The sequence below is a fragment of the Tripterygium wilfordii genome, chromosome 15 (assembly GCF_013401445.1).
Source record: "Tripterygium wilfordii isolate XIE 37 chromosome 15, ASM1340144v1, whole genome shotgun sequence".
NCBI lineage: Eukaryota > Viridiplantae > Streptophyta > Magnoliopsida > Celastrales > Celastraceae > Tripterygium > Tripterygium wilfordii.
The window spans coordinates 6,661,045-6,687,444 of NC_052246.1; the positions used below are offsets into that span (position 1 = coordinate 6,661,045).

At 37.5% G+C, this 26,400-nt stretch overlaps 5 protein-coding genes across 6 annotated transcripts; 2 read left to right on the plus strand and 3 right to left on the minus strand.

Annotated features, from left to right (window-relative positions):
* Positions 1–2,020: 2,020 nt before the first annotated feature.
* On the minus strand, positions 2,021–4,125 carry LOC119980076 (co-chaperone protein p23-1-like). 2 transcript variants are annotated; one of them, XM_038822732.1, is made up of 6 exons: positions 3,999–4,125; positions 2,972–3,084; positions 2,720–2,882; positions 2,588–2,625; positions 2,451–2,502; positions 2,021–2,320 (listed from the first exon to the last, which is right to left on the minus strand). In XM_038822732.1, the coding sequence occupies exons 2-6, from the start codon at positions 3,017–3,019 to the stop codon at positions 2,184–2,186; spliced, it is 438 nt and encodes a 145-aa protein (XP_038678660.1). In that variant the 5' UTR covers positions 3,020–3,084; positions 3,999–4,125; the 3' UTR covers positions 2,021–2,183. The 2 variants fall into 2 exon arrangements, with proteins under 2 accessions (XP_038678660.1, XP_038678659.1); XM_038822731.1 differs by having other exon boundaries at positions 2,972–3,157; positions 3,999–4,121.
* A 7,240-nt stretch (positions 4,126–11,365) lies between these two features.
* LOC120015891 (very-long-chain aldehyde decarbonylase GL1-9-like) lies at positions 11,366–16,794 on the plus strand. The gene is made up of 3 exons (XM_038868386.1): positions 11,366–11,526; positions 11,688–12,001; positions 15,878–16,794. The coding sequence occupies exons 2-3, from the start codon at positions 11,771–11,773 to the stop codon at positions 16,418–16,420; spliced, it is 774 nt and encodes a 257-aa protein (XP_038724314.1). The 5' UTR covers positions 11,366–11,526; positions 11,688–11,770; the 3' UTR covers positions 16,421–16,794.
* A 378-nt stretch (positions 16,795–17,172) lies between these two features.
* Positions 17,173–18,466, minus strand: LOC119980011 (MRN complex-interacting protein-like). Its single transcript, XM_038822651.1, has 4 exons — positions 18,349–18,466; positions 17,982–18,267; positions 17,765–17,893; positions 17,173–17,677 (listed from the first exon to the last, which is right to left on the minus strand). Exons 1-4 carry the CDS (start codon positions 18,397–18,399, stop codon positions 17,487–17,489), a joined length of 657 nt encoding a protein of 218 aa, XP_038678579.1. The 5' UTR covers positions 18,400–18,466; the 3' UTR covers positions 17,173–17,486.
* Positions 18,467–18,631: 165 nt separating this feature from the next.
* On the plus strand, positions 18,632–20,584 carry LOC120016297 (hypoxanthine-guanine phosphoribosyltransferase). The gene is made up of 3 exons (XM_038869000.1): positions 18,632–18,980; positions 19,079–19,243; positions 20,206–20,584. Exons 1-3 carry the CDS (start codon positions 18,678–18,680, stop codon positions 20,302–20,304), a joined length of 567 nt encoding a protein of 188 aa, XP_038724928.1. The 5' UTR covers positions 18,632–18,677; the 3' UTR covers positions 20,305–20,584.
* A 4,011-nt stretch (positions 20,585–24,595) lies between these two features.
* LOC119979818 (zinc finger BED domain-containing protein RICESLEEPER 2-like) lies at positions 24,596–25,678 on the minus strand. The gene has a single exon (XM_038822447.1). It carries the CDS (start codon positions 25,676–25,678, stop codon positions 24,596–24,598), a length of 1,083 nt encoding a protein of 360 aa, XP_038678375.1.
* Between the last annotated feature and the right edge of the window lie 722 nt (positions 25,679–26,400).

Here is a 26,400-nt window from a genome sequence, read left to right on the forward strand (position 1 = left end):
TAGCCGCCTCTATATTTTCTAGAGTCACTACTTCTCGTGCTTTCTCTCTCTATCAAGCTTTTCTCAAAATCTCCACTCGTCATCATGGCTACACCCTCTCTGGCTGTCTTCATGATCCCTCATTTCCATTCCTCAATCTTTGGCAGTTCAAGGATTATTATTATGTCCCTACGTCACTTCTTATTTCCCTTTCTTACCTGCTTCAACTCTACCACATTGGATTCCAATTTTCTGTTGGCAATCTTCGTTCTTATCTTAATCTTTGTCAAACTCATTATCCTTATTTCCCCACTAATATCAATCGAACAAATCTTTCTCTTTTTCTCTCCTGGTTTCAACCTTTATCTCAATGGACCACTTTTCTTGATACCTACAAGCTTGGCTTTATTCGTCTGGCTCTCTTTCGTCCTCTCTCTCTCACTGTTGATCCCAATTCCTCTGGTTATCCAGCTCTTTATGTCCCACAAGTTACTCTCCTTGATTATGACACCTGGCCTATTGATGTTGGTACCACTGAAGATATTACAGTCGATATTCCTTGCTGCAGAGATCATAATTACATGCAACGTTTTCGACCGCGTATGTGTGATCTTAATGGATATCGTCCAGCTCAGATTCCTATTGCTATTTGGCGACAACCTTATGTCAGTCCTTTTGCTGAAGACATTGAGTCCAATCTTTTTGATTGGAATGAAACTTTTCAAGCAGACACTGACTGGGCTACTCGTCGCATCCAAGAACAAAGATGGCCCCCATAATTCCTTCTGTCCCCTAAAGCTCCTGCAGACATGTGCAAAAGGTGTGAATAGTATGATGTAACATATTGTAGTAAGAGAAAGTGTTGTAGTAAGAGAAAGTGTGCTGTCAATAGTATGTATCTGTGCTGTGAATAGTATGTATCTGATCTTATAAATACGGACCACTCTTTGAAGATCTGTAAGAAACCCGCTGTGTGCAATTACTAGAAAGCAAAGAAGAGGACAATCGGCCGCTAGCGCAACGGAAACAAAAGAAGGGAAGATAGAGGGATAGTTCGATCTGGCCATTCCTACCACCATTGGAGGAAACCACCATCACTTTTATTCTTCTCGAGGCAAGACGTTTCTGTTCCACCCATTTTTTGGTGGAAACGATGACTGAAGGAGAAAATTAGAAAGAGAGAGAGATAGAGAGACATAGTGAGGGTGAAAGCCTGAAAGAGTTAGTATGATAAATATAAGAGAGAAGGGTATTTGAAATTTATGAATTTGAAAAATTTTACAGCTTGGATAATGACATGACCATGCCAAGTAGATTTGAGCTATTTTGAGCTACCAAATTTTTGGATTCTTTGTAATTTTTCATTTTGAAAATAATAAACAAACTTTTCTCTCATCTCAAAAAACCCCTCAGATTGAAGGGTTACAAAATGTGAAGTTGAAGAGTTAAGTGAGGGGAACTTCCCCCATTCTTAACCCCACTTAACTCTCCCTCCTACAATCTAAGTAAGCTGAAGTTACTCTTTCCTCCTTAACCCTCCTCACTTAACTCTCTAAGAGTGTGTTTGGATTGAGGGATTTGGGGGGAAAGGAAGGGAGGAGAAGAGAATGGAAGGAATAATACTTTTTCCTCTCTCATGTTTGGATAGATAAAAAAAAAATTAGTTTAATTTACTAATTTATCTTTATTTTTATTTTAAACTGTTATGTTACAAGGGTAAAATAGGTTTTTAACATATAAATAACTTAATTAGTCATCCATTCCTTCCAAATGACTCCATTTTGGGAGAAAGAATTTTTACAAAAATTTAATGAAATATTCCATCTAATTCCCTTCAAATCCCTCCCCTTAATTTTTTATAAACTATCTAAACAAGAGAATTGAAAGGAAACTTCATTTCCCTTCTCTTCCCTTCCCTCTAAATCCCTCACTCCAAACACACTATAAGACATTAATCCAAGCAAGCCGTCAACCTTATCAACAAGAAAAGCCTAAAATAGTTCAGAAATACTGTAATGTAATGTAATGAAAGGAAAGTAGTAGGCAGATCTATTCTCCAATAATATTGAAAACTCTACAAGCAATTTGGGTGTTAAACTAACAACTCATCAAGTAAAGCATTTATCTCATGCTTATGTTACAAGACTTAGCTATACACATACAAGAGCAACTACATTGTTTCTAAACACTACTAATGAGAAACGTCAAACTCTCCTGACATCACTTGCATCCCCGGGAGTTGATGATGCCTTGTTGTCCTCCGTTAGTGACGCTTCTTCCATGTTCGCTGACAGTGATGGTCCTTCGAGATTCTCCTCTTTTGTGTCACTATCATCGCTTTCTGCATGTAGGATAAGGCATTTAGATCATTATAGATTAAAAGAACAAGCTTGTTGAGTCTGCAGTCTGAGACAATTCTCGACACCTTAATTAGTGTACATATTTTATGTGTGTGGAAATCGTGAACTTACCATCATCCAAGCCAGCAGCACCAGAGCTCATGCCTTCACCCATATTTAGTTTCTGTCAGGAAAAAATGCAAACCATGAATCTTTTAAATAAATACAGTACCATCTAACAAAATACATGACTTGAAAAAGCCACTCACAGAAAAATCTAAGTCTCCATAGTCTACATCAGTTTCGACTGTATCCACAGGAACCAAAAAGTCAAGCTAAACGTAAAATTCTTTTATTAAAAAATAATAAAAATGGTCTACAATTAGAGAGATAAGACTTACACTTATTCCCCTGTTCCTCATCTTCGTCGACCCATTTATCCCAATCAACTTTAAAGAACACAGGAGGTTTTCCCCCCTGCTTTAACAATCTGTCCCACCATTTGTTCTCAGCCTTTTTCACAAGGTAGCTGATATGTCTTGAGGTTATACCACCCTTGCTCTCCTGCAAGTCACAAGTGTAGGCTCAATACTTGACGAATATCCATTGGAGTCAACTGATAGAGTAAGAGTAAGACCAATAAAGGGACCTACATTTACATCAACCTTGTCAAATAGATCAAAGTCAACTTCATAGGGCATCTTCTCTGCTCCGCTAGTAGCAGCAAACCAAAATTTTCCCTCAGGCTCCAATTTGAGCTTCACATCTTCCGCATCAGGAAGTTCAACAGTTATGTACAGCTTATCAGACTTCTTGCCCATTTCACCAAAGGATGTCGGCTAAAATTTGAATGCTCAATGACAGAGTTTGCAGCACATCAACATAAATACTTACAAAGACTTGTTAATTTTACGCCAAAAATTAGCATAATAAATGTCGAACATTGCTTTACTGGCATTCATTCAAAAAGCATAAACATACTTCCATATTAAGGTTAAATGGCTCCCATTCCATTGCTGGGATGCCTGTTTCCACCATTAACCGTGGGATTTGGGTTTGAAATACATCACCAAGCTTTAAATTTCCTATGTTGAGTATCTTTCGCTTAGCAATTCTACTTTGATTGATATTGAACATGGGTTGAAATTTGAAAATGAAACCCACTAGCATGGAGCATCAACGGCAATCCTTGCTAACACAATCTCATACTCATTGTACTAATGATCCCTACTTTATACGGCTTTCAAGATTCAATTGAACCAAAAAATCCTAAACAATTTGATGTTTTCCCATGCATCACCAATTAAGGTGAGAACTAAAACCGCAACATGAATTTGGGAAATTTCATGCAAAGAATCTATGAAGTATTTCTTAGCAATTCAAATAAAACCAAAAGAAATGAACGGAAGTGATAAGAAACAAAAATACTGCTAAGCACTAGAAGTCTAGAACCCTAACTAACACCCAGTTTCGCTATCTACAAACAAAGAAAAATCTTCCAAAAAAAAATAAACGCCATAACTAAAGCAAAAGGTTCCTTTTATTTTAATTTCTCAAATATCCCAGCAAAAAAAAAAAAAAAAAGATTCTGACAAAAAATACCAAAACAACTTCTAGGGTTCCTCAAACAATTCATTTTAGAAAACATAAGAAGAAAATTTTAATTAGATTCAGAGTTACCTCATCTTAGCGACTCTTTGTAGTGACAAGATTGTTAAATTGGGAAGGTAAATGGCAAAGGTCTATGAGTTTCAATTTGTCTTTGCTTCTTTGAGTGGTAATTCTGTTTTTTTCTCCTGTTTTATGTCTTTGGAATTCTGGTTAAGATTAAATGTCGATGCTTCCAGATGAATCCTACATGTTCTGGCCTTCTAGGATTGGCGAAGAAGAAGAGGTTTTTTCCTCTACTTTTGGATATTAATATTTCTAAAATAATTTTCAAAAAAAATAAAATAAATGATAAATATGAAACGGGGGAGGGGGATTTGAACCCTGATCACCAATGTGATACACAATATATTTATCACTCTTGATATTACCAAAATAACCATCCCACTAATATGAATGGGCCACGTGGCATGCAAACGCCAGCTAAGCCCCACATGTCAATTACCGAAGTGCTTACTTCGGTCACAACCTAAGTAAAAATATGACAGACCCTACTAGACGAATCAGTTAGTCAAACCAATTCCTTTCTTCCTGATCGGTTGCCTTCTTTTCTGCCTAGGAAGCTAATGTAAGCTATGATAGGGACCCGAGGGTGTGCTCGGGGGACTTCTCTGATGCTCAAGTTAGCACGGTACTAAACATGGGAGGATGACTCGTTGTTCGGAGCTCTGCCTCTAGCTTAGTAAGTAATTTAGAGTGTAGGAGTTAGAATCTTCACTTGAGGATGAAGGTTCCCTAGTTCCCCCTTTATATGAGTTGAAGTAAGAGTCGGGATCTCTCTCATTGGTTTTTCAAAGGGTAAATCATATGTATCTCTCTCCAAAGGGGAGTAGGACTCCGTTGAGAGTAGGTGTCCTGTTGGGACTCTTCATTGTTGGATTTGATCTTTGCCTAGGTCGATCAAACCTTACTATCTAGGTCGGATGGGCCGAACCACCTTGGTTGGAAGAGGTGAGCTACGAAGGTCAACTTCTGATGATAACTTCAGTGGATACAGAAGTGGGCACTTTGGTTGTAACCAAAGTAAGCACCTCGATCGTTGACCTGTCAGGGCTTAGCTGGCGTTTGCATGCCACGTGGCCCATTCCTATTAGTGGGGTTATTTTGGTAATATCATCACCCACCACCTTTTTATGACCTAGTTAAAGAATAACAAGGATATTTTTTATTTTTATACGAGAACATATATTTTATTTTCTTTCTATTTACCTTTTTTTGTGATCACTAGGAACCACCACAAGACCCGATCCTTTGGGTCGATCCCTATAGTGTAAACCCCAAGTAGAGAATCCAGCTACCCTCGCTGAACCTCCAGGCAAGTCACTTGCCACTTGCCGATCCTAGAGGCCTTAGACCTAGCAGGCCACTAACCCACACCTGGTTGAGCGTCCACGACGTATTATTGTGACTGTTTCAACTCAAACCTGGGATAGACGGGTATCCCGTTAATCCTCAAACCACTGGACCAAACAAGAAGGGCTAACCCTTTGACAACTTTGGGGTTATGTTTGCCTTGATACTAGGAGAACATGGATATGACTTGGCAACAAATTACAAGAAAAAGCAAATTCAAAATATTTTTAATTTATTGGAAAATTAAATTAAAAGAAAATTGACCTTGAAAATTTTGTTTAAATAGAGGATTAAGATCAATTTGACCCACTGCCGATATTCATGATCGTCGGCCACGAAAGATCAACGATAAGGACTACTTGCACTCCAGAGTTAACTAAGTATACCCCAAAAACCCAAAAAAAAGCCGGCCACGAAAGATCAACGATAAGGACTACTTGCACTCCAGAGTTAACTAAGTATACCCCAAAAACCCAAAAAAAACCTACATCTAATAACACCCCATTGACCCTACCACATTTCCCTTCATTCTCCTTCTTCCGGTCTTCCCTCCTTCCCTTTATTTGTTTCCCTCCTCCTTCCCTTCATTCCATCAATTCAACCGACAATTTTTCTGTCCATCCTCCTGCCACTGCACCATCAGAGGAGGTCTCTACTCCGGCCCTGAGCAAGAAGAAACACCTTACCAGCTCCTTCACCATAGCTCGGCCCTCCCGCACGTCCAACGGAGGCTCCTGGACCAAACTCAGACGTCGCTGCCTCTCCCGACCCTGCACTAGATGATCAGGTATACTTAGTCTCCTATATTCATTAGAGTCCAATGTTCGTCCAGATTTGAAACTCTCATAGAAGATCTGGCCAATAGGAGTATCAGATCTGAAATCAAGAGTCATCTTAGAAACTCTATCAAAGATGCAGAATACATTTTGTTTACTTTACTTGCCAAAAAGCTTGCTTTGAACATTGTCATCGTTCTAGAGCAAGAGGAAGAGCTCGATTTGGTCAATGAAATAAGCAAGAAGCTCTCTATTTTTGAGATTGTATCTGTTGAGTATGGGGTGCACATGGCTAAAGTTTAAAAAAATTGAAATTGGGGTGTACTCATAAATGCTATGTTTTTTGCTGGGGTTTATTTAGAATGAGGTGTGTTTAGTTAAGTATTTTGAGTGGGACTCTTTGAACCCCACGAGCTACTAAGTTCACCCCATTTTCTCGTAAAAAAATCAAATCTTATAACACCCCGTTTCTCCCTTTGTCCCTCACTCTCCCTGTTCTCTGTATGTCATTCCCCAGAAACCCAGTGAACCCAAATCCTCATTTTCATTGATCTTCGTGACTTCGACGTCGATGAGAGATGGAGATGGACAATGTTGGGTCTAAATTAACCTTACTAGCAAGTGTACTAGTCGGCGACTACAGCACAATGATAAGCAAGAGTCGAATCCATAGGGACGGAGTTATGTCTAATCCAATTGTATACTTGTATGTATGTATGGACAATGCAAGCAAAGTAAAGATCAACTCAAGTTTGTTTGGTTCAGTAATTAAACTAATGACAAGCAAACAATAAAGTATTTTTGGTATTTTCTTGGAATAAGGATGCAAATTACGCTAATGCAAACTATCACTAATGCAACTAATATGAATGAGATGAGTTAATGAATATGAGATGAACACCAAGGCTTCGGAATCCCCCTTGGGAAATGACTTGCAAGGAGACAAATTCACACACATATTTGCTAATTCGAGCATAATGAATCCATACCTAAGACGGCTTTAGCGCACTTAAGCCAAATCTCCCTAAAATCGATTACTGGCCATATTATTGGTCTAGGTCGGATATTCCTAAATACATTCTAGTCATCTTATTGGTCTAAACATGCAAAGGAATTCATGAAGTTCCATGGAGATTATGATTCATATAAATTGTCACCCAATTAAAGGGAGACACATTCATAATCAAGAGTTTCAAGAAGCATAATCTACTTGACATATTACCGTCTACGCAAATTCTTCAAACAATTTCATCCAAAAACCTGAAGTGTTGGCCAAACACAACAAGTGTGAAGAAATTGCAATCAAACATAGAAACACAAGATTTATACCTAAATCAACTCATATATATATAAATCAAGTCATACACAAAGTCATCAAACCAAAGGCTTCATCCTAGCCTTGGCAAAAGTGGTTTAGTTACACATAAAGAGAGAAAAACACAAGAAGATAGATGAGAAAAGCATGAATAAACCCAATGAGTTGAGTAGATCCAAGTTGAGCTGAAGAATCTCTCCTCCTAGCTCCAAGAATCACCTCCCCCCTCATTTTCGCTCTCCAGAAAATCTATTCGAAGTCCAAAAGTTGTGTGTGGCTAGGGCAAATCGCGAATTAAAACTTGCACAAAAGCTGTTTTGTGCGCCTAGGCGTGTTGAATTCACGCCTAGGCGTACCAAGCCTAGGCGCACGCCTAGGCACACGCCGTGCACAAATAGTGCGCCTAGGCGCGCCACGCCTAGGCACATTTCTTCACCAAAATCTCCAACTCTGCCCTAGGAATCTTCAAATGACCATAAATTCTCCATATGATCTCTGATTTACATGATTTTAGAGGCTACGGAAAGCTTGAGATGTCTTCCAATTCATTTTATTTCACTCGATTCCAATAACGTGAAAGAAAGTTATGACTATTTGAACACACGAAGGTCGGTGGACATTTTCTTCAATTCAGCCCCTTTTCCGTCGCTTTTCATCCAAACCGCAATCAACCTATCAAAATACAAATCAACACATAAATACACTCATTATTTATCAAAAAGAAGCTTAAGAGGGGGAGATTTCTACCAAAAACAATAGGTATTATCATACCTATCAGACAACGACGAGCATTTTGAAGGAGACGAAGACTTCTTTGACGAAGAAGAGTTCAACCTAGGTTGCTTCGAGTATTTGTGTCATTTGTATACCTAGGTTGCTTCGACCTCGATCGTTACACATTGTAGCCTAAGAAACGTCATGGCTCTGTTCATTCTGTTCACAGGCGAAAGTGGTGGAGGTATTTACTCTAGTTGGGATTGAAGTTGACACAATGCACCATTTTCAGGCTAATAAGGTAGATTTCTTCTGTCATTAACCCTATATTTTGTCATTGAGAAAATGTCAGAACTGTTAACTTGTTGTAGGTGATAATGTAATTGTTTTTGATGGATTATATGCATTGTGTAGGTTTTTCAAAATAAGGAGGTTGTTGTTGATTATGCAAGGAAGTGTGGTCGTAGGCATGGAATTGTTGTCGTAGTAAAGAGGTCTTATTTAAACGATCCAAATAAAACCCCTAGGATTCTATTTGGTTGTGAGAGAAGTGGTGGTTATCGGGGTAGAGATAATGTGAAGAGGAAGAAATCAATAAAGAAATGTGGATGTCCATTCTCCATGAAAGCACATGTGGTCTCCACCGCTGCATTGGAGAAAATTGAAATTGAGTTGGCATCTATTGGTAGCAATGGGTTAAGTGCAACTGATTGCAATCATAGATGTCTCAAGGCTTTTGGTTTGCCATGTGGCCATATGCTAACACAGTATCGAGCTGAAGGGAGGAGTATCCCATTGAATGATGTACACAATTATTGGAAGCAATTGTACATTAAACCTTATAGTGAAGACCCTAAAGATGAAATCTATATTGACGTCGAGATTGAGATTGTTAGGAGGATGTTTGCAGCTGTAACTATACATCAGAAGCAGGAGATTAAAAGGCAGCTGCAACTAGTTGGCCAGCCAAGCAGTACTACTCTAATGGAGCCAAAAACAAAGGTCAGTTTAAGGGGGAGAAAGAGGGGCAGAGGGGACACAAAGATTTTGACAAATCAACTACGCGTGAGCCTTCAACCTTTGAATATGCACAAGAAGGTCATATATTCGATGATGTTGGACAGAGTCAAGCATCACAGTCACAGAGTTTGAATGAAGGTAATGCTTCACAGTCGTAGAGCTTGAATGTGGATCATGCTTCACAGTCACAGAGATTGAAAATAAAAGCTCATGTCCCTAAACCAAAGCCAAAACTTAAAGTCCATAGAACCAGGAATGCAAAACACAAAGAATTGGGTGGCCCTCTTTCCTATGTTCATGCAGCCATATATATCAAATATCTTTGATGTTCCTGGAGATGACCATTGTGATTTTAGGGTGGTGGTATCTTTCTTTGGACGGGAGAATGATGGTTAGAGAGTTGTTAGGAAAGACCTTGTCAATGAGTTGCACACGTATGCATAACAGTATAACACCCTTATGTCTCTTTTCTGTACAACAACTGAGTTGCTGTCAAGTGTTGAATGTTATACAAAAATGGCATATAGAAACAGTTGGATGGTTATGCCTTATATGGGTAATGTCATATCCACCTGCTACAATGTTGTAGTTGTGCTGGTTTACAGGAGCAATGCCTCACTTTTTTCCCACTAAGGGATCCAATGCCAGTCTAGTACAATCAAGGTGTAATGGTTTTTCGATACATCAATGGCCCTTACTTCGTGAGAATGGAGTTGGCAGCAGACAGTTCCTTGCCTCCAGTATAAAAAATGTGGGCTGATCATCATCATCCTAGAGCAAGAAATTGGCCAAAAAATTTTGCTGCTCGGATTGAGAAATTCACTGCCCTTTCTCCCTCGAAGTCATGCAATATAACAACTGTGGAGTTGATCAATTGATTTGACTTGTATTTTTTTTCTTTTATTGTAGATTTGAATGTAATGAACATGTTGAACGTGCTCTATTTTGTTACCCAAATTCGCGGGTTAATATCACTTTTGGTCACCGAAAGATTTTGGATTTTTCAATTTGGTCATCCAAAGATCAAATGTTTCATATTGGTAACCTAAAGTTTAAATTTGTTTCAATTCAGTAACTCGGGCAGATTTATCCATATTCGGGCAGTCCAGTAGCTGACGTGTCATACAAAAGTAAAAAAAATCTTTTTATAAAACGTGAATTATGTGGAATCATATAGGAAAAAATTAAATTTTAAAAAAATTATGCAAAGTCCACCTCATCATCTTCTCCTTCATCCCAAAAAACCCTAAACTCTCTAATTCACCCATTCAATACCCAACGCCTCCTGCCCAGCAACAACTCCTTCTTTAGGAGGTAGAGATCTAACTAGGAACTCAAATTTCGGTCTAGAGACATTTGATTTTCAAAATTGCCTCCTGCTTCTGCTAGGCCTTTTTCTGTACCTTTTCCGACCGTCAACCACTCACCCTCTTTGGTCGCACCTTTAGCAGAGGGGTTTTGGGTGGTTGAAGATTTGAGAGTCCAAGCACTTTGTCCATGAAAGTGATCATTTTTAGTGACGAAAGTTTTTTCTTCTCTTCAATAGGAGATTGTCATTCGGAACAAAAACCAAAACTAGACTCTATAAGTGAAATATCCTGTCCAAGCTGCCATGGAAGTGAAATCACTTGCGGTATTGTGATTCGATCTGTTGTGGGGATGATCGGATTTTTGTGGAGGTGAGGCAAGCAAGTGTTTTGGGTGGTCGATCGTTAGAAATAATGGCCGTACAGTGATTTTGGGCATCGGGGGAGTCCGTAATGGGTGAGGAAGAAGAATTCAATTTCTTAAAATTTGTTTTTTTAAAATATTTTTTCATTTTCCACGTTTGCAAGCCACAACAGCAAAAAAATAATTGAAATTGATTTTTTAATACCATTTAGATGTGTTGACTTGCCCGAGATGGTCAAAATCTACCCGAGTTACTAGTTTGGAACAAATACGAATATTCGGTTACTAAGTTGTAACATTTGAATTTTGGGGGATCAAATTGAAAAATTTAAAATCTTTCGGTGACCAAAAGTGATATTAACCCTCAAATTCGCTATAAGGCTAACATCTGTTATGTTGGGGTGTACATCGTTTTTTTTGAAAAATCAATTAATGTGGGGCACTACATAATCCTATAATCTTATATTTTTAATTGGTGTGATGAGAATGAATTGTACTTAACAAATTTTGGGGTGAAAATAATACTAGTCTTTTGGTATAAGAGCATATAATCACTAATGAACAATCTGTAAATGTGTTCGTGTTCAACGCCTCTTGTTCTCCCTCCCATCGATCAGACATTATTGACCGGAATAGGAGGTAGGAGCAGATCTGGAGAATCACATTCTCCTTTTCATGGCCTCGCGATCCTGTAAGTCAACGAACCTGGTTCCTTTTGATTTGTTGTTCAATTTCAGCATCCAATATTGTCTTTTCTGTGAAAAAAATGGAAAATTTAATCCTTTGAAGCATCCCCCAGATTAGGCTTTTATGTCTGATTCCTGATTTTTTCGATTTTTTTTTACTTTTCAGGTTGAAAATTCAGTTGCTTGATGAAATCCCTCATCGAATTTTGAGCTAGTTTGAGATATTTGTTCTTCTACTTTGGATAAAAGATGGTTTTTTGGGAAGGATATGTGAGCGACGAAGCTATGGGTACTTTTGCCCCAATTGTGGTGTACTGGTTATATGCCGGATTTTATCAGTTGCTGCCGCCTTTGGATAGGTACCGCTTACATACCAGAAAAGAGGAGGAGGAGAAAAATTTGGTGCCGCTTGCCATGGTGGTTAAGGGTGTTTTGCTTCAGCAGCTTGTTCAGGCCACAGTTGCTAAGGTTCTTTTCTTGGTTAGTTGTTGAACCCACAACAGTTGCTTGTGTTCCTTTTTATTTGATTGTTATTATTTTCTGTGATTAATGGTGTTATGGTGAGGAGTGTCAAACTCAATTTTCATGATGCAGATGTCATTTCACTTATGGCTTAAAATACATTTACATATTATCTAGGAGTTAGAGTTGGGTTGACAAGTTAATATACCTACATAAACATGATATTGCAGTGACACTAGAATCAACTTGTATGTGAGAAAAACTCTCAAAGTACTTTTTTTAAATCTGAGTTCTGTCAATAACAAGACCAACCTTGCCTTTTTACAGGCTTACAAAGCCAAATTTTACTGTAGTATGAATCGAGAAAACTCATACGATCTTTATTAGACTATAATTTCCTTGCAACTACCAAAGCATAACTTCTAATTACAAAAGGATGAGAATTGCTAATAAGTAGAGAAACTGTCAAATTGTCTGCTGCTGCCCTGCATCAATTTCCCTCTTGAAAGAAGTAGATTATGATATCTACTGCAAGTACTCTCTTTTTAATGTGTGTGTGTTTGGCAGAGCGGTTGTGTTGATTTTCAAGGCTAGTTGTTAAGCTATGGAAAAAAAGTTGAGCTTAAAGCTCTAAAATAAGCTGTGAGGTGTTTGGTAAAGCTGTTAACTGTTGTTAGCGGTTAAGTTATGTAAAATATATTTTGTTTGTATTATTATTAATCTATTAGGTAAAAATTATAATTACTTTAATTTAATATTTAAATAGTAATTTAATAAGCATAATTATTAATTATTAACTTATTATTAATTTATAAGTATAATTTTAACTAATTATTAATTTATAAGTATAATTATTGACTTATTATTAACTTATAAGTATAATTATTAATTTATTATTAACTTATAACTTATAAGTATAATTACTAATTTATTATTAATTTATAAATATAATTATTAATTTATAATAATTATATTGTTAACTTGTGTAAAATATAATATCAATGTACAATATTTAATATAAAGGTTGGGACCCACAGAAGAAAAAAGTTTAAAAAAATACAAATATGCAGCTTTTAGGAGTGGGACCCACGCCAAAACCCAAAACCGCTTAGGGCAGTACCGCCCTCAATTTTATTTTCTGCCTGTTTGGTGCAGCGGATCCGGAAGCGAATCCGCTGCACCCCGCTCTCATCATTTCCGCTGGGTGCAGCGGTTGCAGTGGAACCGCTGCAAAATCCGCTGCCGTATGAGAAGCTCGAACATGGAGCTTCTCAGGCGGATCCGCCTAAACATTTTATTTTTTTTGATTTTTTTTAATTGTGGGACCCATGTAATGATTATATCTTTACATTTTATAATAATTAATGTGGGCCCCATAATTTAAATAATATATACACAGTTTCTGCTTAATATTATAATATTATATATTTTTCTACTTAATAAAATTATTTTCAGTTGTGATATAAATTCTTTTCTAATATACTTAATTTTTTAATAATAAATTATATTTATTAAATTAAATTTAATGATAAAAACAATTTATTAATATTTAACAGTTATAATACTTAAAATAATGTAAGATTAATAAAAATAAAAAATTATTATAAAATCATTATATTTAATATTTAATAAAAATAAATTGTTTTATTAACAAAACTATATTTATTATATTAAATTTAATAACAAAATTTGATATAAAAATTATACAATCTAATATTATAATACTTTAATTCAACAACATTTCCGCTAGCATCAATTTTTAGTTCGCCAAACACCTCACAGCATATTCCACAGCTTTAAGCTCAACATATTTCCCATAGCATTTCCGCTAGTATTGAAAATCAAAATTTCCGCTCTGCCAAACAGAGTCGTTGTTTGGTGAGGTTGTGGGACCGCTAACAGTCCCGCTCTGCGAACCGCCTCACCAAACACAGCCAATTAGAAAAAAGAGTATTGCCAGAGGGCTGATTCCTAGTGGATCATGACAACTATGCCTCTTTGCCACTTAAAATTCCCTGTCACAACTATGCTGTTTGGCGCATTATATATGCTTTTACCCTCATATAGACAATAGGATATTCTGTGTTCAGTTTCTATGGAACTTGTTTCTTTTATACATATATACATGTTTGTGCAAGTGCAAGAGCAAGAATACATATTAACCCATGGTATGCTACTATGCTTATCTATTCATTATTGAAGAAACCCATGGAATGGAGCTAGACTTGGGTTAAATTTGAATAAGTGATCATACATTGTATCTTTGCAATTCCTTGGAAGTTAAATCGTAGGTTACATTGTTAGTATGACCTAGGATATAAATTATGGTGGAAAGCACAATGCAGCCAATCGATTGCAAATTAGTTGATTTGTTCTCTTCCTATGATGCCCAAGGAGTTCATTATGTGTGGCATGATTCTGGATATTTATACCTAATAATGGCGTGGTTTGGTTGATAACCAGTTGGTAGATCAGTAGGACGCGATCACTCTGTTTTCTAAATACAAATTCTGGTTTCTCCACCCTTTTACATGGTTGGACCTAGCAAACCCTGAATTGCCTATTCACCTTCACATAGTCTTTTAACCTTTATTTTTATTTTTATCGAGCTCTGGGTTTGGTACTTTTATGAAACTTTAACGATTCAAAAAAAAAAAGAAAGTATAAGCAGGATTAATCCTTATGTCTCCTGACATTATCTTACCAAGGACTTTGATTCTTAAAGGTTCGATGGGCCTCTTTCCCATTGGTCTCAAAAGGGATTAGATAGAAGTTTCTAATCATTTTACTTGATGCTATACTAAATTACATAGAGTTTTTTTTTATTAAATTTATATTAGTGGCTTGCAGGTGGTTGCTAGTATCTGTGGTTTACAAGGTGGATCCATTGAGGCCCAACCTTGGAAAGGATCCACCCTTCAAAAAAAATTATAATGATAAAAAAATAAATGAAGTAGAGGTTCATAACTTCCCTCCCGTCTGTGCATCTACCTCCTTTCACTATCGCAGCATTCGTATCTCAGCTAATCGCCTACTTGCCTGTTTCTTGTTACCTGGTGATAATTATCATAAATCATCATGGAATTTTGGTTCTTTATAGTTGTTCTCTTCTTATGATGGTTCTGCATCATTCTACACTCCCAAACACTCCATTGATCCATTCAAAAAAAAAATCCTAAAATTAGAAAATAAAGGTTCAAGACTAACAATTAACTCTTGTTTTTCTGAACTAGGCGTCTGGGTCAATGCATTTTCATAAAAGTACTGGAAAGTTTCTTCCTCCAAAAATGCTTTCTATGAATGATTTTCCATCCCTTTAACATTAGAACTGAAAAAGTTTTGTTCTGCTTCTTATAATTTAAAATTAAAACAAGTAGTCCATGCATCTAATGTTCATGATTGAATTGAAATTAATTTTCTAGGGGTGAAAAAGTAACTGTAATGTGTGACTCTTGCTTTGTTTTTTTGTTGCTTGTACTTTTCCCTCTTGGCTTGCGCTGTTGTGCTATTGGGCTCATGTGCTCTTTTATGATGCATGTCTGATATATTTCTTTAAGCATCAATGCAGTAGTCTTTGGAATCATTATGTAGATACTAAAATGCACAAGCAAACCAGTGTCGCTTGGGTGCAGCATGATATATTTGAAAGTGGAGTTAGCCATGGAAGTGGTTGTCTTCTTTTCACAAATTGCAGTGAAAAGATCAGTGGATTAGATGCCATAAACATATTTGTAAATTTGGTTTTGTGAACCCTTCCACCTGCCAATCACTACTTTAAGCAAGAACTTAAATCGACAGCTAATTTTTGTGCATATAGCAATTGTTTCTTTTGCAGTTTGCCGTGTAGTTAGTATTCTGACTTTTTTGTGCCTTATATTGGTGTTTCTGCTACAGTTGACCTCGACAGCAGATGCTTCAGGGGTCACATTCCAGCCATCCATTCCCTTCCAAATTGTGCAGATCATTCTTGCAATGCTTGTCATGGACACATGGCAGTACTTTGTGCACCGTTATATGCATCAGAACAAATTCTTGTATCGCCATATCCACTCGCAGCATCATCGGCTGGTGGTACCTTATGCAATCGGTGCCCTTTACAATCACCCGCTTGAGGGTCTCTTGCTTGACACACTCGGTGGGGCTCTCTCTTTTCTCGTCTCAGGAATGACTGCAAGAACAGCCGTTTTTTTCTTCTGCTTTGCAGTGGTTAAAACTGTTGATGATCACTGTGGACTTTGGTTGCCTGGCAACATCTTCCACTTATTCTTCAAGAACAACACTGCTTACCATGACATCCATCATCAACTACAAGGGACAAAGTATAACTATTCTCAGCCCTTCTTCTCCATATGGGACAGACTTCTCGGGACACACATGCCGTACAATCTTGTGAAGCGACCTGAAGGGGGTTACGAGGCAAGGATAAAGAAAGATTAGTGCATCATGATATTAATGTCTGTGTATTATCCAGCACTCACACCTCAACACTTGAATGCTTTGTCGGACAAGGTTGACTCGTACTTGGGAAGTTGAATTAAATTTGTTTTGGTTTTCAGGCTTTCAATCGTAGGCTTCTAGCAGGAATGCATTTGGCTGTTCATCCTTTTTGTAGTTTCTTGACGGAGTATTCCACACAGTTGTTTAGAGTAGTTCACCAGCCATATCAATTTGTAATTGTGCTGTTCTCGACTGTTAATAATGTACCATATTTATCTCACGTATTTCATACGTAGATTGTTGTTTGTGAAGAGATTGTCTTGAGGTTCAAGTTATTATAGGATATTAGAATCTCACTTTTATTTTACTTTATTTGGAACTGCTGTTGGATGCTTCTTTCACCTTATTCAGTTATTCTAGAAGTCGAAAGCAAAGAAAAGTACTTTGCATTGCTACATGACATATAGGCATTTTAACAATGTTTGACTACTGCATTGCATATACACATGGGGGTGAGAAGCAAATAAAACTTTGTTGGTGAGGTCAACAAAAATGCATGCCATAGTGAGAAGCAAGTAAAACTTCCTGTTATATTATGTATTAATTCAACATGAGAGCTAGCCCTGACCATATAACAGTTAGAAACTTGGAAGTACTCTTCAACTCTTGACTGCATCAGATGTTCAAAACAACTAGTTCAAGCTCGGTAAAAATATGACCCAAATGAGTAAAACCTTGAAAGACAATAAACCAAGGCTTGAAGATAGTTACTGTCCCTGTACTCCATAAAATTATCAAAGATTGGTTAATAGCTTAATCATAACAAGTCCACTTGCCCTTAACTCCCAAAAAATGTTATCTAAGCAATGCCTCATGGTAACTCAAAAGTGTTGTACTCTCCAATTTTCGTTCAGCTAAAATATTCCTCTGCAGAAGAAAAACTTGTAAAAAAATCTTAGTCATGTTGAAGGTGAAGGAGTTTTGAGTTCAAAATTTGAGAGCCAATAAGCATATTTTGATATATAGTAGAGTTTCTCAAATTCAAGCAGAAATACTAGAAAGAGCTTCAAAGAAAATCTGGGTGGATGGCATCTTCTACTCTTTCATGGTTTGGTAGGTTCTCCAAGTACTCCAAGACAACATCTGCACTCTTGGCATCAACTTGGCTCTCACTATCAGCTGCTGTAATGTCATTATTGTTCATGTATTTGCTCCATTTTGAGTTTGAACCACCCTTGGCGATTGTAGGCTCCTTCCCTGGAAAATCCAAATTCCAAATTCACATCATAATGCAGTAGTGCCATTAATGAAGTTTGTTGTCAAGTGAAGCAGAGAAATACTGACCCTGGGAGTTGTTATTCCTCTTACAGAAAAATGGCTTGTAAAGTCTGTCATCGTCACCTCCTCCTCCCCCATCTGCAGCTGTCAATTTGGGCCTCTTAAATACCTCTCTCGGCAACTCCGTCACGATATCTATCCAACCAAACAAGTACAAGAATCTCATTTCCATAATTACTGATCAGATGACGGCGATGTTGTTTGTTTCAGATCAATCAGTTACCCATTTGTTGTTCTTCATTAGGGCTATCCGGTGGAGGTAGGGGATCCAGGTACTCGCTCCAATCAGTGCGTCTCTTCGCGAGATCCAGATGCGGTGTCGTGTCAGGGGCTTGCTCTGTTTCTGGTTGTGGTGTATCATCGGCGAGTTTGCGGGACATATTGAAGGACTGGACGAAGTGGCGGATGTCCTTGGCCATCGGACTCTGAGCGACCACCTTGCGCACCGATTGTTTCTGGTTGCACACCGCGCAATTCCACTTGTTGCTGCTCATCTTCTGCTGCTTCACCTGCACAAACACACAGAAACACAAAATCAACTCCATCTTTGCTTTGATTCAAACATATAAGTGTTAGTTTCCGCAAAATGCCTGCATCGTGGAACACTGGCAGCACTGGACGGCGATGAAATTGGACGGCATTGTGGCTTTTGATTTTGGATTTCTTGCCCTGCTAGTGAAATGAATGTTTTTTAAGCAAATTTTGAAGCTAAAAAGTTCGAGACCAAATCAATTTTATTAGGGATTTAACCGCCAAAAGAACCCCTTTTGTGGGCTGGGCCGCATAGAAGTTGCGGAATTTTTTGTGGGCTGGGCCGTATAAAGAACAGACCCGAAATCCAATCCAATCTTGTTAACCTCCTGGTTCTCCTCCTCCGCCAAATCCACTCTTTTAACGTTCTTGCGCACTGTGCGCTGCTATGTCGAAGCCACTGGATTCGCACATAGAGAGGGTTCTGTGGAATGAAGACCAAATCTCCGATCGAGTCACGGAACTCGCCTCTCAAATCACCGCCGATTTTTCCGGCACTGCTTCTCCAATCCTGGTAGGCGTGGCCACCGGAGCTTATCTGTTTCTGGCGGACCTTACCCGGCGTATCCCTCTGCCCATCACCGTTGATATTGTTCGATCCCAATCCTATGGCTCGGGCACCGTATCTAATGGACGACCTACCATTTCCCTCGACCTCAAAGTCGATGTTCGCGGCAAACATGTCATTCTGGTGCGCTCGCTGCCTATTACTGTCAAAATTAGTTAATGGAGTTTTTTTTTTTCCTTATTTATCGTTTTGATTGATTTTCAATTAATTCCCGTCGTTAGGTTGAGGACATTGTGGACACAGGAAGCACTGCTGCTTGTCTGATTGAGTATTTGGAGTCCAAAGGAGCATCCTCTGTATCAATGTGTGCTTTGCTCGATAAACCAGCAAGGCGAAAGGTCCATTTTGAAGTTTTCGGTGACGGCAAGTTCTATCGGGGATTTGAGGTGACTGAATCCTCCCTTGCGTGCTTATGTTTTTAAGTTGAGTTCAGTCTTACAGAGTTTTTCGTGCTTAAGATCAACAATGTCAGCTGTATATTGATATTCATATCACTTTCAGTCAAAAAGAGTTAAATCTCAAAATTCTACGAAAAAAAATGGCAAATAATTATGGAGTCAAGAAGAAGTTCCTCCGCACATGAGCTAGACGTCTGTCATTAAACCCCTTGAGCAGTCATTAGGTTTGTTCAATTGTATCATGATGTATTATCAGTTCTTGGTATATCTTAAACTTATTAGACAATACTACTCAATTTTTTGTCTTGAAATTGTTTAGTGGAAAAGATAGTTCTCGGTGTGTCTTAACTTCTTTGACAATACTACTCAATTTTTTGTCTTGAAATTGTTTTGTGGAAGACATAGTTCTCGGTATATCTTAACTTCTTTGAGAATAGTACTCAAATTTTTGTCTTGTAATTGTTTATTAGGCAATCTCTTTCCACAAAACAATTTCTTGTTGTTCTTTAGGATACTGTTGTCCTGTATGATGGATGATATTAGATGCTTCCTCTTAGGCTTCGCATTAAATTGATCATCTTTTGGAACAAAATTTATAAGCTCCAGAGTAGGGAATTTGTAGCTAAATATCATGGTTATCAATTTTAAGTATGAACACAATCTAATTCCTGGCTTCTGTAGTCTGCTACCAAGGAAGAGATGCGGTCATTGTTTGGTAGTCAACATTGACACTGTGTGTTCTTGAACCTATCAATTATAAAAGCATGAGAATAAGTTGGTTACCGTGGCTACAAATTGAGGTTCTAGTAATATTTTTCTATCCAGTTGCAGTTTTCTTGGCTTCATATTTGTTACCATAAGCTTGATCGTCAATTTTATGTTGTATGTAAATATCATCATATCTTGTCAGTAGCTTGATTCGTCATGGTTTTTGTTCTTTCTTTTCTCAGTGCCCGGATTCTTTTGTGGTTGGTTACGGAATGGACTTTGATGAGCGATACAGAAATTTGCCTTACGTTGGTGTCTTGAAGCCTGAATATTACATGTGATTGGATTTATGGCTTGGAAAGGACATAGCAGCCAGCAAGTGTTATTATTCATAAACTTGTGGGAGAAAGGAGAAATAAATAATGCTTCATCCCTTCGTAGACTGTGGTGAAAATTTTATACATATAGACCATTATTTGTTGCGACTGGGGTTGGTCCTGTCGTGCTATTTTCTGAATTGTGATTACTAATGCTGTTGATGATTTTAGCCTTTTAGGAATTCTTTGATCTTTTCTATTCTATGGAATCGTCAGCCGTCTATATTCGTGGTTTGTCTGGCTTCCCTGGTGCGATGACTTGGATACAGAATTTGTGCATTGGACCAGCTTTTTGTGGATTTTTGGTGACATATTGTTGCAGTTTCCTGATGATGAAGTATAATTGTAGAACATGAGTTCAATATCTCACAAAAGAATAAAAGATAGATGAAACCCACTTTGTTGAACCAGAAACTCAAAACAAATAGTTTAGAGTTTTTCTTTATTAGACACATGCAGCTCTAGCTCTACTCATCTTGAGAGTTAGAGGAGACCAGCCTTTCATATATGGAGAGTATCTCTGCATGAGCTGTGTGCCTGTGTAGTTCTAGCATTGGCTGCATCTGCAAAAGTTATCAATGAAAATAGAACAAATTATAAAGAGAAAGTACCAAGAAATATATGCAATTATGTTTGAATGCCCATTATAAATCATCAAAGATGATATCTACTCCTCTTTGATAGAACAAGAAGCAAAATTATAGGTCTAGAGTACGCAAAGAGACACAAACGTACAACAGAGAATCAATATGGCTACTACCACAACAAACACAGTAGGGTGGTTAAAAAACCGTCGAAATCGAATAGATTGGTTGGTTTTATAATAAAAAGTTACACATTTCTCCATTAAAACCGATCGAATCGAACCAAATAGTTGACAAAAAATTAAAAAAAACCAAGCGTTTGATCGGTTTTATTCATATCAATAAAGAGATCGAAATCGGTCATGAACATCCCTAAAACACAACATGTGCATGTCCATTCCGTTACTAAAGAAAAACTTTAGTCATATCTCACTATTTACTAAGCACACCCTTTGTTAAACGTAACCCATAGAAATTTATATTTTTATAAATACACCAAAAGTACCAAAAAACTAAGACATTTTAGAAGTGCATCCTAAGACTAAAAACAAAACAAAAACGGGATCTTATTCATAAGGACATAACGTAAAAGTTGTATTCTAATAAGGATAATCTAAAAAAACCTTTAGAAAAAAGGACAAAGTCTAACAACTTTTCAAAATACCCTCCCTCCTTCTTCTTCCTCCTCCTTTCTTCTTATTCCTCTTTCTTTTTCCTTGCGCCACCATACCAGAAGTTGGTCGTCCGGCCATCATTTTCGATGAACGAACTACCAAAATGAAGCTAGGCTATTTTAACATAAAATGTCCCTTCATATTATAAAGGTAGATTCCAATGTAGTGATTCCATTTAATTCACATTCCTTTATTTGTTGTCAGTAGTCTAAGACACAAAGTAAGCTCGCATTTAAATCACATTATTACTCTAAGCAATTGTAATTTTGTGTTCTTTGAACGAAATGACTCATGATTCATGGCTTTATATATGGATTCCAGTTCTAGAATTTACTTGCGAGTTTTATATATGGATTCCAGTTCTAGAATTTACTTGCGAGTTACATGGTTCCAGTTCTAGAATTTACTTGCGAGTTACATGGTTTCTGACTTGTTGATAAGAATCAGGCCAGGTGTGTACCCATACACACACCAAACCAGCCCATACATTCCTTAACCAACCACTACCCACATATGGATTGGTTGTAACCAACAAGCCCAATAGTTGTTGATTGATTAAAGAAGGCATTTGCCCTCCTTATAAATATATCACGACTCCCCTATCTATGCAATGTGGGATATTCATATCACTTGTTAAAGAAAGAACTTTGAATTATGACCATTTGATAAAGTTCCTTACTTCATCTGTTCTGAATTATATAAAATTGCTTCTGATTTCACCTCATTACCGTTTGAATTGAATTGAGATGTATGGACTTGGTAACCTTAGTCTACAAATAATCTCTCTCCACATAAACAGCAGAATTTGTCACAGTTGGGTTACTTCATTTTGTTGTAAATTGCTTACATTTCTTGGATCGTTACATGCTCTGAGAATCTCGACAATACTATATATTTTGCAAGACATACTTCATTTAATGGTTGAAGAGCAGAATTTGTCACAGTTGGGTCGTTTTGCAGCAAACAACTTTGGCCACTGAATGTTTCATCTCTCTCACCCACATCGCAGCGCCGGATGTTAGTCCTCATTCTAAGGCTCTTGAATCTTTCGTCTCCCTCAACCAAACGCACCCTAATTGTAGCCAATAGGTATGCTCAAATGATATCACTAATCACGATCTCTAAAATTGCTTCGGCCAGAAGAGAAAAAGCAGCACGATCGCTAAATTCAACAGCAACAGCAGCCACAACTTTTTGGATCTTCCTCACTCGATCGTCACCACAGCCTCCCGCTACTTCTGCTCCTTTGAGGCGTGGCGGCGGAAGTAGCAAGTCAATTTTTTATTTTTTATTTTTTTAAATACCACATAGAAATATGTTCGTAGTTGAAATCAAAACTTGGACACACATATATCTAACTCAGTCAATTACTAACCGAGCCACCTCTCATTGGTGGTAGCGCGTCAATAGACTTTGCCTGAACTAAACATATTTTTAGCATATACTAATGCAAGAGATCAAGCTTTACAGACACATGAATAGTATTAGACAACTGTGCCAACTACCGTTAGCAGAAACTACAGAAAAGAGTAGGGGTGTAAACGGGCCGGGCTTTGCCATGTTCAAGCCCTGCCCGTTATTTTTATGAGAAGCCCGAGATCGGCCCTAGCCCGTTAGGGCCTGTAAAACATCAACTCGAGCCCGGCCCTATGAAAAGCTCGCAGACCGCCTTTTGATAAACTTATTCAAATATAAATTCAAGTTTAAACATAATCATTAATAGTTTTACAAACCAAAGTTCACCAAATTAATCATTCAGACATGATACACTCATAAAAATAAAAATAAAAAGTCCAAAAGTCCAAACAAACACCAATTGACCATCAAATGCAATCCCTGATTCCATAAATAATGAAACTTTTCATTCCTCCATCAAATGGGCAACATAACCTCTTGAGGCATGTCTTCAGTCTACAAAGACAAAACAAAAACAATATTAATTTTGATTTAAAAACATTGAATAAGGCTTAGTTTAAAATGACAAAACAACACAAAAATAATATTGATTACTTACTTTAGATGTTTTCTCCTTTACCCCATGCAGATTTCGAGCCCAATCAACACCACAAACTAAAGCTTGCACAATTTCAATGGCTAAAGAAGATCGATAGCTATCAATGATTCGACCACCAACACTAAAAGTAGCATCTGAAGCCACTGTGCGAGCTGGTATTGCAAGAATATCACACGCCATCCTTGATAAAGTACGAAACTTGAGGTTGTTCAAACCCCACCAAGCTATGGCATCAAAGTTCATTGATTCTTCTGGTTTGCATTGATGAATACTCTCTTCCAAATAAGCATCCAATTCAGATTTTGAAGGTGGAATGCTTTCAGTTGTTCTCACAAATTGATGAAACTTAGACCATCCAGAATCTTCACTTAATTCAGTCACACAACTACCACCACCACTAGTGAAACTACTACCACCCTCCCCACCTTGTTCAACCATACTTTCTTCAGCTCGAATTGCCTCATAATACTCTTCATAAAGCGCATACAATGCTTCACACACTTCTTTAATTTTTTCACTAACTTCCCAACATGGATAAATAATTGGAAAACAAAACTCAATCAACTTCATCTTGCATCGGGGATCTAAACAACAGCTATAGACATCAACAAGTTACACTCACCCCAATATTTATCAAACTTTTCATTCATTTTTAGAACCATATCCTTGATGTAGTCATTCTCATCAAGTGCTTTTGATTTCAAAACTTTTTTCACCCTATAAATCTCAGATAAAAACAGATTTGAAGTAGGGTATTCACTTCTAGACATGATATTTGTAGCCAAACTAAACACTTGGAGAATTTGACAAACATTACGAACCCTATCCCAATCTTCAGAACTTGGCAGCTATTTATATTGGAGTTCCCTTTCTTTGAAAAGAGGGAATGCATCCTTGAATTTCAATGCAATAGATAATATCTCAAATGTGGAGTTCCAACGTGTGGGACAATCCAAAATCAGCTTTCTATAAGGCAACTGCAACTATTTAACAATCTCACTAAACTTGAGAAGTCGAGAATCAGATTGTTTCACAAATTTAACACTCTCCCTAACATTATGGATGATATCTTCTACAACCTTAAGGTCATCTTGCACAAGAAGATTTAATATATGTGCACAACAACGAACATGGAACAACCGACCTCCAAGCAACAACTTCTTAGTTCTAGATAATGTAGTTTTCAAAGTTCTAATAGCAACATCATTATAAGAAGCATTATCAACAGCAATTGAGTAGATTTTATTTTCAATCCCCCACTCATTCATGCATTTAAATAGAGCATCAACAATATCAACACCTCCACGTGGAGGAGGCACATTCACAAAACTAAGAACACGCTTCTGTAATTTCCAATCAACATCAACAAAATGCCCAGTAACCACCATATACTCTATTTGTTGATTTGATCTCCAAAGATCAGTAGTCAAGTTAATTTTGTTCACATTCTTCAACATTGCCTTCAACTTAATTTTCATCGTCTCATACACAGCCATACAATCATTTTTAGCAGTAGCACGACTAATGCCTTGAAAATGTGGGGTGCTAGTTTTCATCATTAAATTAAAACCCTCTTGCGCCACAATTGTGAAAGGATGCTCATGCATGAGAATAAAATGTGCAATTGATTCTCTCATTTTTCCTTGATCATATTGAAAATTAGAAACAGTACCTACTTCCTTGTTCACTGGAGATGGAATCAAGTTCAGCATCTTATGTGATTTCAAATTTACTTTCCTTCTTGTCCATCCATCTAGATGCCTCTTGAAATGAGTGGTAGTGCCTCCACTAATACCAGCCTTGCCTTGCAATGAATGCACTCTGCTCTCTTCACTCCATCTTTCCCCATTACATCCTTGAACTCCAACCAAACTGCAGATTTTTGTTTTCCTTTTCTTCTTCTCAAACAGGCCACCTTCTGCAATCTCTTGTTGATCATCATCAATAGCAATAGGATTACTCGGATTGCTCTGTGTAGCACCAAATATTGAAATTGTAACAGGAGAGCTTGAAACAGATTGTTGATGGGAAGACCCCGATGTTGGCATGTTCTCTGGATTTGTCATGTTCTCCTATCCTATAAAGAAGAATAACTCACTTTAATTGTAGTATAATGAAGAAGAAAACGTAATCAGACCCAAGAATGAAGAAACAGAACCGAGAATGAATAAAAGGATTAAAAATCGAGAATGAAGAAATAGAACTCACTTTAACCCACTATCTCGTTGTCTACGGTGGTCGATCTGCCTCGGCCTCGTCGTTCAACGTGGTGGAGGCGTGGAACACTGGAGCTGTGACTGTGAAAGGCGCGGCGGAGGCTGGAGAGTGGAGAGAAGAAGAGACAACTCAAATGAACAAACCCTAATACCCTATACAGTTTCGCCTCTTCGGCCTTCGCGTGAATGCGTGATGATTGACGAGTGACAACAACTCAAATGAATAAGTAAAATTAATATTTGATAATAATATAAGTAAAGTCAAGATAAGTTATAACAAATAACCAATAAGTGATAACAATTAACAAATAACAAATAAAGAAAATTACATTGATGACTGATGTTGGTGTATATGTATATAATATCTATATATATATATATATGTATAAATAATATAAAAGCCCTAGGGCTTACGGATCAAGCTTTGCCATGCTCAAGCTCGGCCCTTTTATAGAAAGAGCCTTAAAATGGGGCCCTAGCCTGGCTCTTTTATTTTGAGAGCCGGGCTCGAGTGGGATTTTATCAGGCCGCTCTCAAATAGTTCGCGGGCAACCTTGTTCACTTACACCCCT